We start from the raw sequence: 16,204 nt of genomic DNA on the forward strand, positions 1-16,204 counted from the left end.
TTAGGGGTGAAATGCCACTCGGGTCCAGAGTTAGCTGGTTCTCCCTGAAATGCTTTTAAGCACAGTGGTTGCCTGTACATCTAGGAGAAAAGCATTGTGTTTCCACAAAAGTAAATCAAGGCAAACCCTAAATACTAGAGCTAACCCAAGGGGTCAAGGTCAGCCTGTGAGACAATGGAGGATAAGCTTCGTAGAGATACAGAGGGAAACAGCCCGAAGCGCTCAGTGATAAAAGTGGAGGTTGAATTCCCTGAACAACCCCACAACCCCCCACCAAAACTGATGACAAAAGGAATTAATGGGGAACTAAATCCCGTCAATCAGATGGATGAATATTCAATCAAAGTAACCCAGCACAAAATGAAGGCAGCCAAATCACACATCAACTCACCAAAACCCAAAGCCATCCACCCCTCCCTCACATTTACTGAATGATGAAGGCCTTTACCTGTGACTCTGATACCTTTGTTAAAAGGAAAAATGAAGACATCAAGACTACCACACCAAATTCTATAACCAAATCTTTCAAATTCCATTATGCAGAAAAATGAATTAAATCTGATTTATTGTTCAGTAAGTAATCAAACAAACTTCAATATTCCACAAAAGTCATCCAAAAAAATATATTTATCTCAAAAACAACCTGTTAAAGGCTTATCTTCATTGTTACACATTCACAACACAACTCTTGAAGCACAAAAAGGAATCATAGGGTAACTGACAGTAAGTAAAACTTTTTTAAGCTGAATAAACATACATGGGCATGTGCTACCACCGCTTACACCACTGAAACAAAATACAGCTCTCTCTGCCTGCTTTGGGATTCTCATTAGAACACTGGGGGGTTCACTATGCTATTCTCCTTCTCATCTTATGATATAATAATAGGTATCCATGACCATCCCCAATTTTGGTTCAAGGGGATATATATACATATATATGTATATCATTCTCATCGGTAGCCACCACCATATGGTTGCTGAGGAGCATAACCACCTGAGCCCATCATGGGGTTATAACCCCCAGGAGGCAATCCAGTTGGTTGTTGCATCTGGGCTCCTTGCCCCATTCCCATATTCATGCCCACATTCATACCCATGCCCATAGGTTGATTCATGCCTCCATATCCTCCCATGCCCATGCCTCCTCCCATCCCCATACCCATACCCATACCCATACCCGCTGCTGCAGGGGCACCACCCATACCCATACCCATGCCCACTCCAGGGGCACCACCCATACCCATACCCATGCCTGAACCAGGACCACCACCCATACCCATACTCATGCCTGCACCAGGGCCACTACCCATGCCCATGCCCATGCCCATGCCCATTCCCATACCTGAACCCATCATAGTATTTGGTGGAGGCCTGAGTGCACCTGCACCAGCACGACCCATTCCAGAGCCAGATCCCATTGCCTTGCCCATTGTAGTAGTAGATACAGGAGCTGTGGTAGCAGGCTTAGGTTTCTCCATCCTCTTTTCTTTCCGATTAATGGCATCAAAATCAATTCCAATATCCGCCAATGGATTAATTTTAGCTGCATATGAAGACACTATTTTAGCCTTTGGGACAAAGTAGATATAAAATTACTAAAACCTTCACATGCGTAAATTAAGAGTTGCAAGCACTTACCTCCAGATATATTCAAATTGACTAATCCTCTGCTCAGTGTATCAGCCCAAACCGTTGACTTGGTTTCAAACTTGTCCTTGGATGCTTGAGGAACTATAGCAAGTGAACCTGTTGAAGCAGGGGGAGTTGACTGTGACATCGCTGATCCAGGCGGTCCAGCTTGTGGAAATAAGCCACCAAGGTTATCATTGCTAGGATGTGTAACTGGCCCACTTGGTGATTGAAAAGGAGCCTGTGAAGGTCCTGGAGCTTGAAAAGGAGCCTGCGAAGGTCCTGGAGCTTGAAAAGGAGACTGTGAAAGTCCTGGAGCTTGAAAAGGAGACTGTGAAGGCACTGGGGCTTGAAAAGGAGACTGTGAAGATACCGGAGCTTGAAAAGGAGACTGAGAAGGTACAGGAGCTTGAAAAGGAGACTGAGAAGGTACAGGAGCTTGAAAAGGAGACTGAGAAGGTACAGGAGCTTGAAAAGGAGACTGTGAAGGTACAGGCGCTGCAGAACCCAACTGTGAAAGGAAGTTCCCATTGTTATATTGTGCAGCTGGTCCAGTTGGAATCTGAGGAGAAAATTGTGAAGCTGCATGATCTGCAGATCCTGACTGTGCAAGAAAGCCCCCAACAACATTAGGGTTTGGCAGCACAGACTGGCCAGTTGGAGCTGGGAAAGCAGCCTGTGAAATGGCAGGAGCTGAAGATCCTGAAGGTGGTAGAATGTCTGCTAGGATATCATTGTTCTGCTGGGGAATCCATTGCTCTTGGGGTGAAAATTGTGGGCTTGCAGAAGGAGGTTGTGCAGTAGAGACACCGGATGGCGTGTAAGTTATGCCAGGGAAAGTGTCCCCAAAGTCAAAGTTGGAACCCGTGTCCACTCCTTGGGTAACTGGGAAGGGTGGTCCTGATGTTTGATTCATGGTCTGGAAGGAAGTTGTGGAAGCTGAATCCTGGGGTTGAGCTGGTACACTCTCTGCTGAAGGCAAAGCTCTAAAAGGGGAGTCACCAAATGGGTCTTCAAAAGACTGCATCAAGAGGAAATACTTTTAAGAAAAAAAAATTGATTTATTATAATTCGAAACAAAGAAAAATTGAATAAGAGGTGTTACACATTCACTTATACCATGGAGCATCACTAGCTAAATAAAGTCTTAGTTTTTATTATTGGTTGACATTAACTATGAAAATCATCCATTTTATGGACAAATGTTATGAATAGCCTTAAAACAAAGCAATTCATTGCCTGGCTTCATTTGGAGATTCCTCACTTTTTCTGTCAAGGACATGATCCTTGCTGCACATTTTGACATCCCACAGAAATGATATCATTCTGTAATGTGCAATACAGCATTTGAATTAGAATCTAATTTTCCCTTAACAGAATCACTGCATGTATAATAACACTGTTCAGGGTGAAAGTGCTGGGAACATTGCACTATCATATTTCATTTCTTGTAAACTCCATGTAAAGCAGTTCTGTCAAAACTATTGGAAAACAGAATGGAATAATTTCACTATGTGGGATGTACAAAATGCACCCTAACCAATTAACACAAGTTTGACATGAGCAGTCAATCCAGCAATTATAATACTGTAGATAGGGCATTTATACCTTGACCCAAAAAAAAGGAGGGGCTCCTGTGAGAATTTAAAAGTCTGGGTTTATTTATAAATCAAAATGAGACTATCACAGTTTTCTCACTAGTTTTTCAAATTAAATATAATTAAATTTACCTGGCTCATAACAGCAGATCCAGATGGCATTGCTGCTGATGCGGGTGCAGACCCAGCATTTCCAAGGACAGCAGCCTCAGATGTTGTGGTTGCAGGTCCAGATGGCACAAGAGCCAATGAATTTGAAGAAAATGACTCTGACAGAGAGCCAAGTAAGTCCATTTCCGGACTAATTGATGTAGCTGGGACAGCTGTTCAAAGAGAAGATAAAACTCTAAGTTCCCATTTGCAACCTATATTTACTACAAAAATACCAGTAGAACAGTAACCCTATCCCATTCTTGAATCCTCCACAAACCATTTTTTTCCAGAAATATTTTTAACACCACAAAATTTTCCAATCAAAATACATCATGTTCGATACAGAGATGCATAGCAATCATTCCACTGAAGAAATAGAAAATAACAACTGAATCACAAAAACACCTGCTTTACAATTGAACAACTGTAGACGGCTATCCACCAAGATGAGATATTGCAAAATAACTGTTTTGCATGAAATAACTAATAGTGGCAATATACATCCAAAAAAGAAATGTGACAGGAAATATATAAATGCACAACTTCCTAATTAACCTATGCATCAGCAGAGCCAAAAATTATAAGCTAATTAAAAAATAAAGCAAAAATACATAGATGGCCCAGGCTTCAATAAGTATAATTCTTTAGCATTGAAGAAACATCGATCAGGCAAGCACCAAAACACAAAGGACCTAGAAAATAGTTGTTGAATGGGGTACCATAATAAGTATTCATTTCTGTACTTCTACACTTCTAACATGTATCATATTGCATCAATATAAAAGATATGATAGGAATTTTTATTTTTTTTTAAAAGGAAAGAAATAGAAAACTAAATGAAAAAATATAGCTATTACTGGAGAAAAATGATAAATAACAAGTGATGTTTATTCACATGACAAATAAGCGTCAAATATTCATTCCTTAAGATCAGAGTTGGGTTGTTCTTTTCTTTGATCCCTCACTTAGCCAATCACAGAGCAAACCTTTAGTAAAAGCTTGGAGCCAAACATTTGATGTTTTTCACAAGGGATTCTTTACCTTCCTGAGTTATATTGAGTTTTTTTTTTTTTTGTTCTTGCAACCATCATTAGATGTTTAGTTAGCATTGATGTTTGGAGTAGCATACACTTACCTTCTGCTTTTGATCAATTGTACAGCTGATTGTATACTTGGTGGAGGAATTCCTCATCCTTCTTTTGTATTTAATACTTTATTGCAATAAAATGGTGGTTTCTGATCCTATAGATACAGATACATACAACTTAGAATGAAAGTGGGATTAAGATCAAAGGCATTCCAAAAATGACACATTGTGTCATCAATAGTGAAACCAAAAGATTACCAAGAAAAATGTTTTTCGGTCTTTGATCAAAATGCTCCTTATCCCAGCCTAAGATAGTCTCTCTCACTGAGGAAGATATCACCCAAGGTATGCCACACAGAAAAAAGACAACTGCAGTAAAACGCTTGTCTTGGCATAGTGAAGGAAAATGTGATCAATAGATTATTCCTCGACTTCACAAGGTAAGCGTTTGTTTACCAACGATTGCCATATCCTCTGAAGCTGATCTAAAATCAACACTTTTCCTAGCTAACCTCTCAAGCAAAAAAATTCACTTTAAACAATACTCAGGAATTCCAAATTACTCCGGAAAAAGAATTGATCTTCCTAGCTTCAACCTGAAATATAAAGTTTTGATGGAAAAAGTTCCATTACTCGAATCCATACAAACCACCCCATCCTCTCCTTCCCTAATCATTGTCTTCCCTTGTAGTCTAGAAAAGAAATGCCCTACTTCATCTAGCTCCCAATCATTCAAATGCCTATTAAAAAAGGGGATTCAAGTGACCCCCTTCACTGGTTTGGTCCCATAAGTTCGCCACCCAAGCCTCTTTCGATATGGTTAAGACATATAAAGAGGGGAAGGATGCATTCGAAGGCTTATCACCACACCATTTATCCTTCCAAAACTTTGCCCTCCTCCTATTACCAACAAAAAGGAGGCTCTACTATTAAAGAGATCTCAATCCTTTCAACTCAAACCCGTACTCATCTCTCACTTTACAAGAATGCCAACCGTTCTTCCTCCCCATATTTTCCACCTATGACTTTCTTCCATAGAGCTTACCTTTCAAAATCATTTTTTTATTCAAAAACAAAAAATGTAATAAATATGGAAAAAGAAATACTAAAAAAGGATGAGGAATCCTCTAAAAAATACAATAAACTGATCAAAAAGTATCTTTGAATCCTCCCTTTCAGATGCATATTGCCAGCTCCACTCACAAAGAATGGCCTTGTTGAATGAAGAGAGACATCTAACACCCAAGCCTCTCTTCCTCTTGTTTGTGCAACTCCACTTAGTACTTTTCTTATCTAATTATATATTATGCCTGATCTTTTAGTACACATTTTACATTCAAATCTGTACCTAAAAAAATTTTAAATTTCATTTTTGGAGGGTAATTCTCCATGAACTGCTGAATATTAATAATTTATGACATTAGCCTTCTTAAACTTAGACAACATTAATAAGTGGTACTAAATTTTGACAATCATGGCTGGAATTTTTTTGCAAAGGTAGCAAAAAAAGGAAAAAGAATAATTTTAATATCTTTTTCTAAAGGCTAAAACTAACTTCCTAACAATAATATAACAATTTTCTATAGAAAAACATTTCAAATTTTCTTCAAAACTGCCACCTAATAAAAAATTATAGAATTATATAACTATCATAAAATTTGTACTAACAAGCGCAAGCAAATTGTTTGGACTCAAGCTGCACATACTGGCAAACAGACAAATCTCTAGGATTCTCCATACCTGAAACTGGGCCGCGCGGATCAAATTCATCAAAAGCATCAACTTCCTTGTTGGCAGGAGGAGATGTAGAAGGACCAACAGCAGTTGTTGCTTGGCTAGGACTAGTGCTTACAGGTGGAGAAGATGTTTTAGGGGCAGGTGCTGCTGGGGTTGCTCCATCCCTTATATCAAGAAGAAAGTTAGGAATAACCAAACATTGGGTTAGCAAAATCTTAATACATGTCCTTGGTATAAAATTAGTACCTCTCATCATGAACAGGACTGTGGGCATCAGCTACAGCTTCTTCATAACTAGGAGGAGCATCAAGATTTTGTTCAGAAAATTTTCGTTCAAGCTGCCTGTGCAATAAATAAATAAACAAATACAGAGTTTTAATTAGTTTAATTGCATTCAATCTGAATTTTGAAAAAGTGACCTAAAACTATAGCATAAACACCAACTAGTTGTGAATGGATCCACTAAGATATTACCTTCCATACTGAGGATGCTCATCAGTTCGGGCACCACCTCTACAGCAAGAAAAGGGCTAAGTCAGCTACATCTTCTAGGTCAAAATTCTCAATAAGATAATATCATCCTACTTCTAATATAAAAAAGAACTATAACTTCATAAACAAGAATAAAATATTGCACCCATCCAGCCCCAGTTTCTACAATAGTCAATATAAAAGTAATTCATTGCTATGTTCTAAAGCAAAGTTTTCCTAGTAACATTCTTGGTCATTGCTTTCCTTTTAGCTTATTATCTTTTGCAGAGACGCTTCACACTTTCTCCAGACCCGGACTCCCGTTTATAAACTTTTTCTTATCAGATCCTTTACAAGCACTTAAAAATAAATAAAAAGAAAAAATAACTAGGTCTTAAAGCGCTGTAACTGGTTAACATTTAATAAGTAAACAGGTTCACATGCCTGCGTCAGATTTCCTGTCTCAATGGATTTAACCAGTTTTGTCAGGGGTACTACCTTAACTGATCTAATTACAGACCTGAACCGGACAAGTGACTTGCTAAATGCTTAAACTACCAGCTCCTTTCAGGGTCCAATTATTTTGGTAACCAAATATAGATGTAAATGACAAAATAAAAGGAAAAGACAATTAAAATCAATACTACTCTTTATTAGAAAAATCATAGCATGTTCTCCAAGGAGAGCAGATGCTCACCTAGATGAATGGTTGCTCTCCTCATCAAAAGCACGGTCCCTATCTCTATCAGCACTCCTACTTCTAGAGCCATACTGGTAGTCCTCATTGCTTCGACTTCTTCCTCTGTAATCATCATCCTTATAACCATCTCTACCATACCGTTCATCAGAATCTCTGCCATAGCGATCCCCTTCAGGACCATATGAGTCCCCATTTCTACCATACCGGTCATCATCTCTGCTGCCCCATTCTCTTTCTCTCCCATAACCATTTCGATCTTCGTCTCTCCCATAGCGGCCTTCATATCGATCATCATCATAACGGTCACCATATCCTCCTGAACTAGAATATGAACTGGGCCTATACATACCGCCTGCTGAGTTTGTGTTGCGAAACCTAGTTGCAAAAATACAAAAAGAATTAAAAAAGCAAGAAAAAACCATAAATCTCATATATAGGTAATCTCCATTAATTTCATTTTTTCTTTATTTCTTTTTTTATCCCCAGTTGGTCAGTCTAAAAGAGATTTGACACAAAATTTATAAACCCAGTACACATGAAAAACTTAATGTTTAATCGCGACATGATGAACAAGAAATAAGAAAAACTTAATATTGACACATGGACATGATGACTAAAAAAGCCATGAACGCTACACCACATTTTCCAACAGAAATTTAGGAAGAATTCAGGGAAAAAAGGAAGAGAGGGGGAGGGGGGAATGCATGTCAAAAGAACTACAATGAGAAAGGAGTCAGAATGCTGCTCCTAACCAGAATGATAGTCAAAAGCAGAATAAATATCAAAACAAAAAGAATAAGGAATCTGGACAACGATCCTATAGTGCAAAAATCTGATATATTTCAAGATACATTGAAGAGAAAAGAAAAAATTATATTGGTTAGAAGTATGCCAGGAAAATGATAATGCTGACGAAAACCAGGAAAGATTATGAAAACGCAAGAGTACAGAAGAGCGCTTTAGTAGAGAACTCATATCTTAATAACTTTAAAACCAAGAGAAAAGAAATTTTCCCTTTGTTTATGAGATGGCTGGAGTTCAACATGAAAAGTGAAAACCAAACAGAACACATTTGAAGTGATTTGGTGCAGGTTGAACCAATAACACATGAATAGAAGGCATAAGTAAACAGGACTTCAGGCTTGCAATATCACACTATGATAGCAGATATGTTTCTCAAAAACAGATATGCCAGAACATGAATTACGTTTGAAGGGCATACTCACTTGTCCCTGTTGGCAGCAGCCTTCTGTCTAACTTCCTGTATCCTTTCTTTATCATTCACCAGAGCCACGAGACTTTGAGATTTCTTTCTGACATTGCTTCCCTGATCCCTCCCACTTGAATCAATATATTGAAAGTCTGACAAAGTCTGTCAAACAAGGGACATTTTCACTTATACAACTCCAGACCAAATATTTTCAGGTGGTTGGAAGGACGCAGAACATATTATCAAAACTATATCAAAATGAAATGGAATTAAGGAACTGAAAATTACTGATATTTGGTATATATGCTCCCGAATCTCATCTATGACACGCTCAGAACCATGGCCTACCAAGTATTCCAGAACTGTCAAAGCCTGAAGCTCAACAAAAGGAGTTTGTCAGTTGAATTTTTAAGTGCGGTGCACGAAAGAAAAGCAGGGCATTGTGAAACAGTAAATAAAATAACCAAAGACAAGGTCCAGCAAGAACTACAAGAATAAATAAGTCAATTTGAACAGAACTCCGTAAGGGTTATCATTGTACAATTAATTGCACTCACATGCAAAAGTACACTTAGAAAAAAGATTAAATAACCCTAAACAATTCCATTGAACTCATCAAAAAGGGGAAAAAATATAATTGAGACTCTGCCAACAACAAAATCTTGACACATCAAAACAAATGCAAACCTTGTAGACATGCCGCCAATTCTTTCCTGTATCATTAATCCGCTTCCAGATTACTGACATGATCATTTGGTACTCGTGACTGCATGGATGAACAAACATGAATTCCTCTGGAACAAAATGAAAATACAAAGCAGCCATAAATATCATTCAAGCATAAGCATACTAGTTTCTGGTAGCCTGTGCAATATCTGCAAGATGTGTTCCATGGGGACCCCAAGGCTCATTGCTAGTAGCATCCAGAACCTGGAAGAAAAAAAAAATAACAAGAAATCAACTAAAAGCTTCCACCCAAATATCATGCGGTATTTAACCACTTCACACAGAAGGAGCTATTCTGCATTCACCAAAAAAGAACTCCCAACATTTCAAAATCAAGTTACTCATGATTTGAGGACTTTACTGTCCCAGTCATGAGTCACCATCCCCTGGCATCCTCACCATCGTTGATCCTAAATATCAACAGCTGTAACTTAACTTCTACAGAAGGATACAGTATCACATTCATAAATTAAGGGGACAATTACATGTGACTTGGTTTCATATGACCAAAGTTTCAGTCACACAATCTGCTAATGGAGGTACATGGGTTTTAGCCAACAAATCTATTTCATGACCAGATAAAAAAATAAATATTTATCAATTCAACTTTAAATAGACTTCATGACCAGAGACCATATGAGTACACATTAGAAACTTGCCCGTGTCATGCATTAAAACTTGTGACTATGTCACTGACAAACCACATCACACTGGGAGGCAAACATTCTAACTATCCAAAAAGGAAAGTATGATCAAAATCTAAGAGAGATTAAAAAAATAAAACAGAAGAAATATTTCTTAACACATCTGTCGCCAAAAAATAAAAAATAGAAGTCATTCAGCAAGATAACAATATCTTCAACTTCAAAATGGAGAACTCGATGTCCTTGAAAATTCCATTTTTCTTGCCTTTCTAAAAGACCTAAAGTTGCACATGGCACCAATTCAAGCTCTCATACTCTTCTGTTCCCAGCCTTAATACAGCATCCCACCATCAAATGATTGGATCTACTGGTAAAAGTAGAAATAAGAGATCTACCAATTACATGGATTCCTTACCTTGGCACACCCATTTGGAATTATCCACTTTCTTCTAGGCACTGTTTGGATCATCTTCTGAGAAGTCAAAAGTTCTTTTAAGCTCAATAAAAGCCTCTATACCAGTTTGGGTAATTTTGTTAAGAGCGCTTATGGCTTCAATGAGAGCTTACCATGGAAGCTAAGAGAGTATTATTTCTTGTAGAAACTCTATTATGATTTATGTAAGAAGTTATTTCATTTTTTACAAAACTAGTGCTTTTTTCTATAAAAAAAAATATCATGACTTTGGCTTTAGCTTTAGCTAGAAAACAAAAAGTCATCCTAACTGGGGCTTAGTTAAGTGGTCAACTCTCTCTCTCTCATCCTTTTTTTTTTTATCAGAAACGAAATCTCTCTTTCTCATCCTTTGCTTCACACTCTCTTCCCTTTATTAATAATGTTTTTACTTTCCTATTTTTTCTAGGAAAAGGACAAACCCCTATCCAACCTTCCCCTTACACCTTGAAACCCACTTTTTTTTTCTATTTCACACAAAAAAAAAAAGATGAATCAAAAGAGCTTAACAAAAGGGGGCACAACCGAACTACACTAAGTATACAAGCAAGGCACCGAAAAACAAAACACCACCACACGTCTTTGAAAGTTTGAAACCACTCGCAATGACCTTAGTTAAACGATTAAACCCATTCACAATTGCCCCAAAGACAATTAGATGATCCTAACAGCCAGGGAATGGAGTGTTCCCAATATGATTCTTTTCAAGTACCTTGATGATAATTGTTTATATCCATATAACATCTGTACAATGCTAAATATTGTTGACATAGAGTGGCTATTTGACGAGGAGACAGACACATCTTAAAGAGGGATCATTACTTGACATAAATACTGCTGTTCAAAATGAAAAGAAAGGAAAAAACAGGTTAAGTTATAATTAAATCGTACTGGATATTAATTTAGTAAGGTGAGATGAGCTATGTTCCTTATCAAATACTAATTCATGCAACAAAAAGCAATACATGCACACTCATGTTACATCTCAATGATATGCACCCACATACACAATGACATGGAGCACACTTCTTCATCTTGAAAATTGACATTTTGACACAAAATAGCACAGACAACACAATTAACATCATTTTTGGCACTTACAAGATATCATCCATTACTTCAACAATGTAAAAAGGAACAGCCATATACAATATTATCTCAGATAAATTACTTAAAAGTTATTGCTGAAGTTTCATCATTAATTAACCTCTTTGTTGTTCCAAATATAAAAAGCTTGAAGTACACACAAATGTGTCCAAAATAAGAAATTCATAAAACCAACATAAGTAGAGGCGCATCCTTGTGTCTAAATTGGAGTTGCCATGCCCAAAACCCTCGTATATATGTTGAATGAAACACTCTATACACATATCTAACACAGATGTAGACAAGTGTACAACGCATTCCAACAGCCCATGGGTTCCTGAATTAAAAGTTCAGGAAACACAACCTAAGAGGAACAACTAAGTTCCATAACTTAAAAAAGACAGCATCATGTTGCCATCCAAAGAGCTTCAGAGATCCCTCTGCTTCCCATCCATCAAAAATCTCTATATACTGCATAAAGACCCTCAGAAGACGATGATGATGCTGATCATCTTAGTCTCACTATTACCATTCGCTCATCACTTCCAGGCATTGAAAGGAAAATTATCTTAAACACTGCATCTCTGGCAGCTACAATTGACATAATATATAGATGTAAATCAAAACATGAAACTTTTAAATCCAGCCATCAGACATGGAATGTTTAATATAACATAACTAACAAACTTTCCATGCCCCACTATCCTAGCCCATACAGATCAGCCAAGAATAAGACTAACACAGTCTGCTTCATCATTGTTTCAGGAGGCTCTTTTAATGGGCAGGATTCAGAGACTTTCAATGGATCTGAAGTGGCTCAGAAATCCTTGAATTGGAAAAGAATTGAGAGGAGATAACTACCATGCATGATGGTCAGCTGGCAGGAGAGTCTTTCCATTTTTCATCCTTAATATTTACCATCGTCAGTCACGATTAAACATCCCTCTCAAATGCATTTGTTTTGAAGCTTAGCATTCCCAAATGGAGTTTAAAAAAAAATTAAAATTAAAAAAGAAAAAAGGAAAGAAAATTGTTTACCTTCTGTTCTATTCCTGGAACTTTAAGAACTTTCTTATTCACCTCTCTCTTACTGCCAAAGCACAGAAAAGAATAAGACAATTCAGGTGCTCAATAATTTGGAAGATAATAAATGATTACATGAGTCAATGTGACAAATTTTTTAAAACAAACTAAACCCATTTTGCTTTTGCTATATTTTACATTTTTAAAAAGATTCAAGAAGCATTTTCTTGTTATTTCTAAAACAATTTTGAGGGTACCTCAAAAAATTATAAATGTCACTAATTCAGTTTGGTAAGGACTAAAATTAAAAGACTACTCAAAACTTACAGGTCCCTAACAGTTTGACCAATGGCCTTCTTCATTGTAACTACAGCTCAAAGCACAGTGTCCCCTTCCCCTTCAACTGAAGCTGACTTAGAAGCTTTTCTGTGCTGCCAGAAGGGAAGTTAACCAATTAGAACTGTGCCAAATAAGGGAATCTGATAGAAATTATATAGGAAAGAAAGCTTTACAACACAAGAACAACAAATTGGACCAAGTCCAATCATATAAATTTTATGGTTAAAAGTACATCAAAAAGGAATCTATGATAAAAACAATAGGCCGATGTAACATTCATAATTGAAGGACATTAAAACCAAAAACACATGAATCTAAAAGAATTAAACAATAAATGCATCATCAAGACTTCTGAATCAAAGGCAAAGAACTAAAACAGGAAAAAAAAAAAAAACCAAAAAGAAAACAGAAAGGAAGAAAGAAGAAGAAGTCTTAGCCCCACTTTGACTTCCAAATCAAATATTAACAACTCAAATCACCTGAGCAGAATATAACCATCTATAAATGTCAAAAAGAAATGTAATGCAATGTTAGATCAAACCAAAGACAAATCCTTTGAATTCCAGCATTGAAAAGTCACAAATTCATTTCATAAAGAAAGAAACGGAATGGTATCTCAAAGAAAAACACTATGGCCATATTTTTCTTGCATGGAATCTGGACATGACGATTGAGATTATAGGCCCAGTTCCAAATCCACTGGCTAGTTGCTTCATGGGCCAATAGGTTTGAACTTGAATCGAACTCAATAGACCCAAATCCACAAACATAAATAATTGCACCGGTAAAGAAACACAAAAATGAAATTCCCATTTAACCAAAGTCTTTGAATCCCAAATGCCCATCATCAGAAAATGAACAAAGAATCGGGAGCTGGTATTGGAATTTTGAAAACACCCCAATTCTAATTCTAATGTTTATTAAATCTCCAACCCCAATTCCAGATCATAAAGATATAGCATAAAATGGGACACAAGCATCGTCCAAATCCTTCAGATCCCCATGAGCCGCAAGCAGATCCATCACATACAACCACAGCCCGAAACATTAACCTTCACTCTCATTTTCATAAAAAAATCCGATTCCACAAATTACCAATTCCAGCTGAATTCAAACCCGAAACCAAAAGCCAAACCAACAATTATTCTCCGAATAAAACACAAAATGGGCAATCACATAAACCCATCTTCTACCAAACGCGCATGCACAGAATCACCACCAAGACACAAAGCATCAAGCCCTAAATTAGCACAACACAGAGCTAAATATGGGATAAAAGAAATAAACAATATAATCCACGTATCAAAGAGATCTGACGATCCCGAAACATAAAATCAAACAAACAAAAGAAACTGAAAGAAGGGAAATTGAAACGAACCCAGATCTGGATATGGCGTCAATAGATCGGAGCCGATCGAATTGGGACAAAGAGAGTAAGATCTCAGAATTCTGGATAGCTGGAGGTGGAGAGAGAAAATTGAACAAGGGGGAGAAAATTAGGGAGAGCTCCGAAGATGGTGCAAGAATTATGGGTCCATTTTCCTCGGTTTTTATGGGTTTTTTTTTTATTTCTTTTATTTTTTTATTTTTTATTTTCAATAAAATTAATAGTTAATATTGTCGGGTGAGAGCTCTGGAGTGTGGTGTAGGAGTAAATTACCTGAATGCCCCTTGCTTCAATTTGATAGGGAGTGTTTACCCCTTGACCTTTCATCTGTCCACTCCATGCTCACACATTTTCTAGTCTTCTAGGTTACCTAATAGCCAAAAACAATAAATGGTTTTCAGTCACTTTTAAGTCTTTAGTTTATCTAAAATATGATCGAATTTAATCTAAAAGTTTCATTTAAATTTAAAATTGAAATCAAAGTCGAAATAATACTTAACTCCAAAAACAATAAGATTAAGAGCTTTCCTATAAGTGATTTTAAGAGACTTAAAAGTGCTTGTAATGCTTGGAAATGATTTTTTATATCAATTTTTTAGTGGGTGATGATTTTAAACTTTGGTTGAAGGAAAATATTTGGTGCAAAGGCGAATTCCAGAGATTTTGGTCAAAGGGGTAAAGTTGAAATATGCACAATCATAATGTATATAAACACTTAAGCACTACGAGTATAAACTTTTCAATAATTCTTATAAAAAAAAACTAAAATTTTTTTAGGAATTTAATAATTTTTTTAATAAATTCATTTTTTTGTCAAATACATAAGGTCCTGCTTAAGAAGTGTTATTGAAAAAAATTATTCTCTGTAAAATAAAATTTTGTTTAGCATATTCTTAACATGTTTTCTATATTTTTAAATATATTTTATATACTATATTTTATTTTTTTTAATTTTTTTTATAGATTTATATAATTATATTTTAAAAAACTCTAACAAAAACAAGACACAAGTCAAAAGAATGGAAAACAACTTAATGATGTTCTTTGAAACATTATATTTTCTATTGTAAAATATGTTTTTTTTATTTTATTTTAAAAGGACAAAAAACTATTTTAGAAATTTGTCACTAAACAAAATTTAAATACAAAATCAATTAAAAGTAATGAGATTTTTTTCCTTAAAATTTTTTATGATATGATCACATTTGAATGATACTATTAGCAAAGTAAAACTTTAAAGCTAAATATAAATTCTCATCATGTGAATAATTAAATAGCACACAATCTAATATAATTATTTAATTTATTTTTAAATTAGACATTATTTAATTAAGTCTCCATATTTTAAAAATAAATTCAAAAGAGAAAATACAATTTTTAAAAATTATTTAATAAAATATCAAATATAAAATTACCAAAAAAAATAGTATTATTAGAATAGTTATAATAAAATTAACATGTACATATAATGAAAGAATGAAAAATAAATAAGATGTTAAATGCATATTAAAATTAAATCAAATTTTAAAAAATCAAAATTAAATTTATCTTTTGTTTTATTTTTTATTATTTGAAAACCTTAATTAAATATATGAGATTTTTTTTTAGGGGGGGGGGGGGGGGGGGGGGGGGGGGGGACCAGCATGTGTCCAGTGGGCCCCTACTGGCTCCACCAAGGATTTGATATTTGATATTTAACACGATTAGGTCTATTCCCTGTCAATTCATTCTTTAAAGTCTTCTCTTTTTACCAGCTTCACAAATCCCTTATTCCTATAAATTTTATTTGCAAAAATCTAAAGCCCCACTCAAAGTCAAAATTTTCACATGGTTAGTCACAAAATATGGAAGTTAATACTAATTCTCCAAGTAAGGAAACCTCACAAGGCCCTTAGGCCATAATGATGTGTAAGTTGAATACTTGTTTGGATACACTTTTTTTTTTCTTACTATTTTAAGAT

The 16,204-nt window shown here is 35.8% G+C and overlaps 1 protein-coding gene and 1 long non-coding RNA gene across 4 annotated transcripts; both read right to left on the reverse strand.

Annotated features, from left to right (window-relative positions):
* Nucleotides 1–578: 578 nt before the first annotated feature.
* LOC117914151 (clathrin interactor EPSIN 2-like) lies at nt 579–14,385 on the reverse strand. 3 transcript variants are annotated; one of them, XM_034829372.1, is made up of 15 exons: nt 14,235–14,385; nt 12,845–12,948; nt 12,533–12,584; nt 9,438–9,517; nt 9,275–9,353; nt 8,876–8,959; nt 8,604–8,749; nt 7,375–7,752; nt 6,681–6,719; nt 6,453–6,548; nt 6,210–6,370; nt 3,362–3,552; nt 2,143–2,652; nt 1,641–2,112; nt 579–1,545 (listed from the first exon to the last, which is right to left on the reverse strand). In XM_034829372.1, exons 2-15 carry the CDS (start codon nt 12,877–12,879, stop codon nt 953–955), a joined length of 2,916 nt encoding a protein of 971 aa, XP_034685263.1. In that variant the 5' UTR covers nt 12,880–12,948; nt 14,235–14,385; the 3' UTR covers nt 579–952. The 3 variants fall into 3 exon arrangements, with proteins under 3 accessions (XP_034685263.1, XP_034685262.1, XP_034685261.1); XM_034829371.1 differs by having other exon boundaries at nt 1,641–2,652; nt 12,845–12,943; XM_034829370.1 differs by having other exon boundaries at nt 1,641–2,652.
* LOC117914152 lies at nt 4,443–6,198 on the reverse strand. The gene is made up of 2 exons (XR_004651230.1): nt 4,728–6,198; nt 4,443–4,624 (listed from the first exon to the last, which is right to left on the reverse strand). It is a non-coding gene; the product is annotated as an uncharacterized LOC117914152 (long non-coding RNA).
* Nucleotides 14,386–16,204: the final 1,819 nt, after the last annotated feature.

This window comes from Vitis riparia, chromosome 5 (assembly GCF_004353265.1).
Source record: "Vitis riparia cultivar Riparia Gloire de Montpellier isolate 1030 chromosome 5, EGFV_Vit.rip_1.0, whole genome shotgun sequence".
Taxonomy (NCBI): domain Eukaryota; kingdom Viridiplantae; phylum Streptophyta; class Magnoliopsida; order Vitales; family Vitaceae; genus Vitis; species Vitis riparia.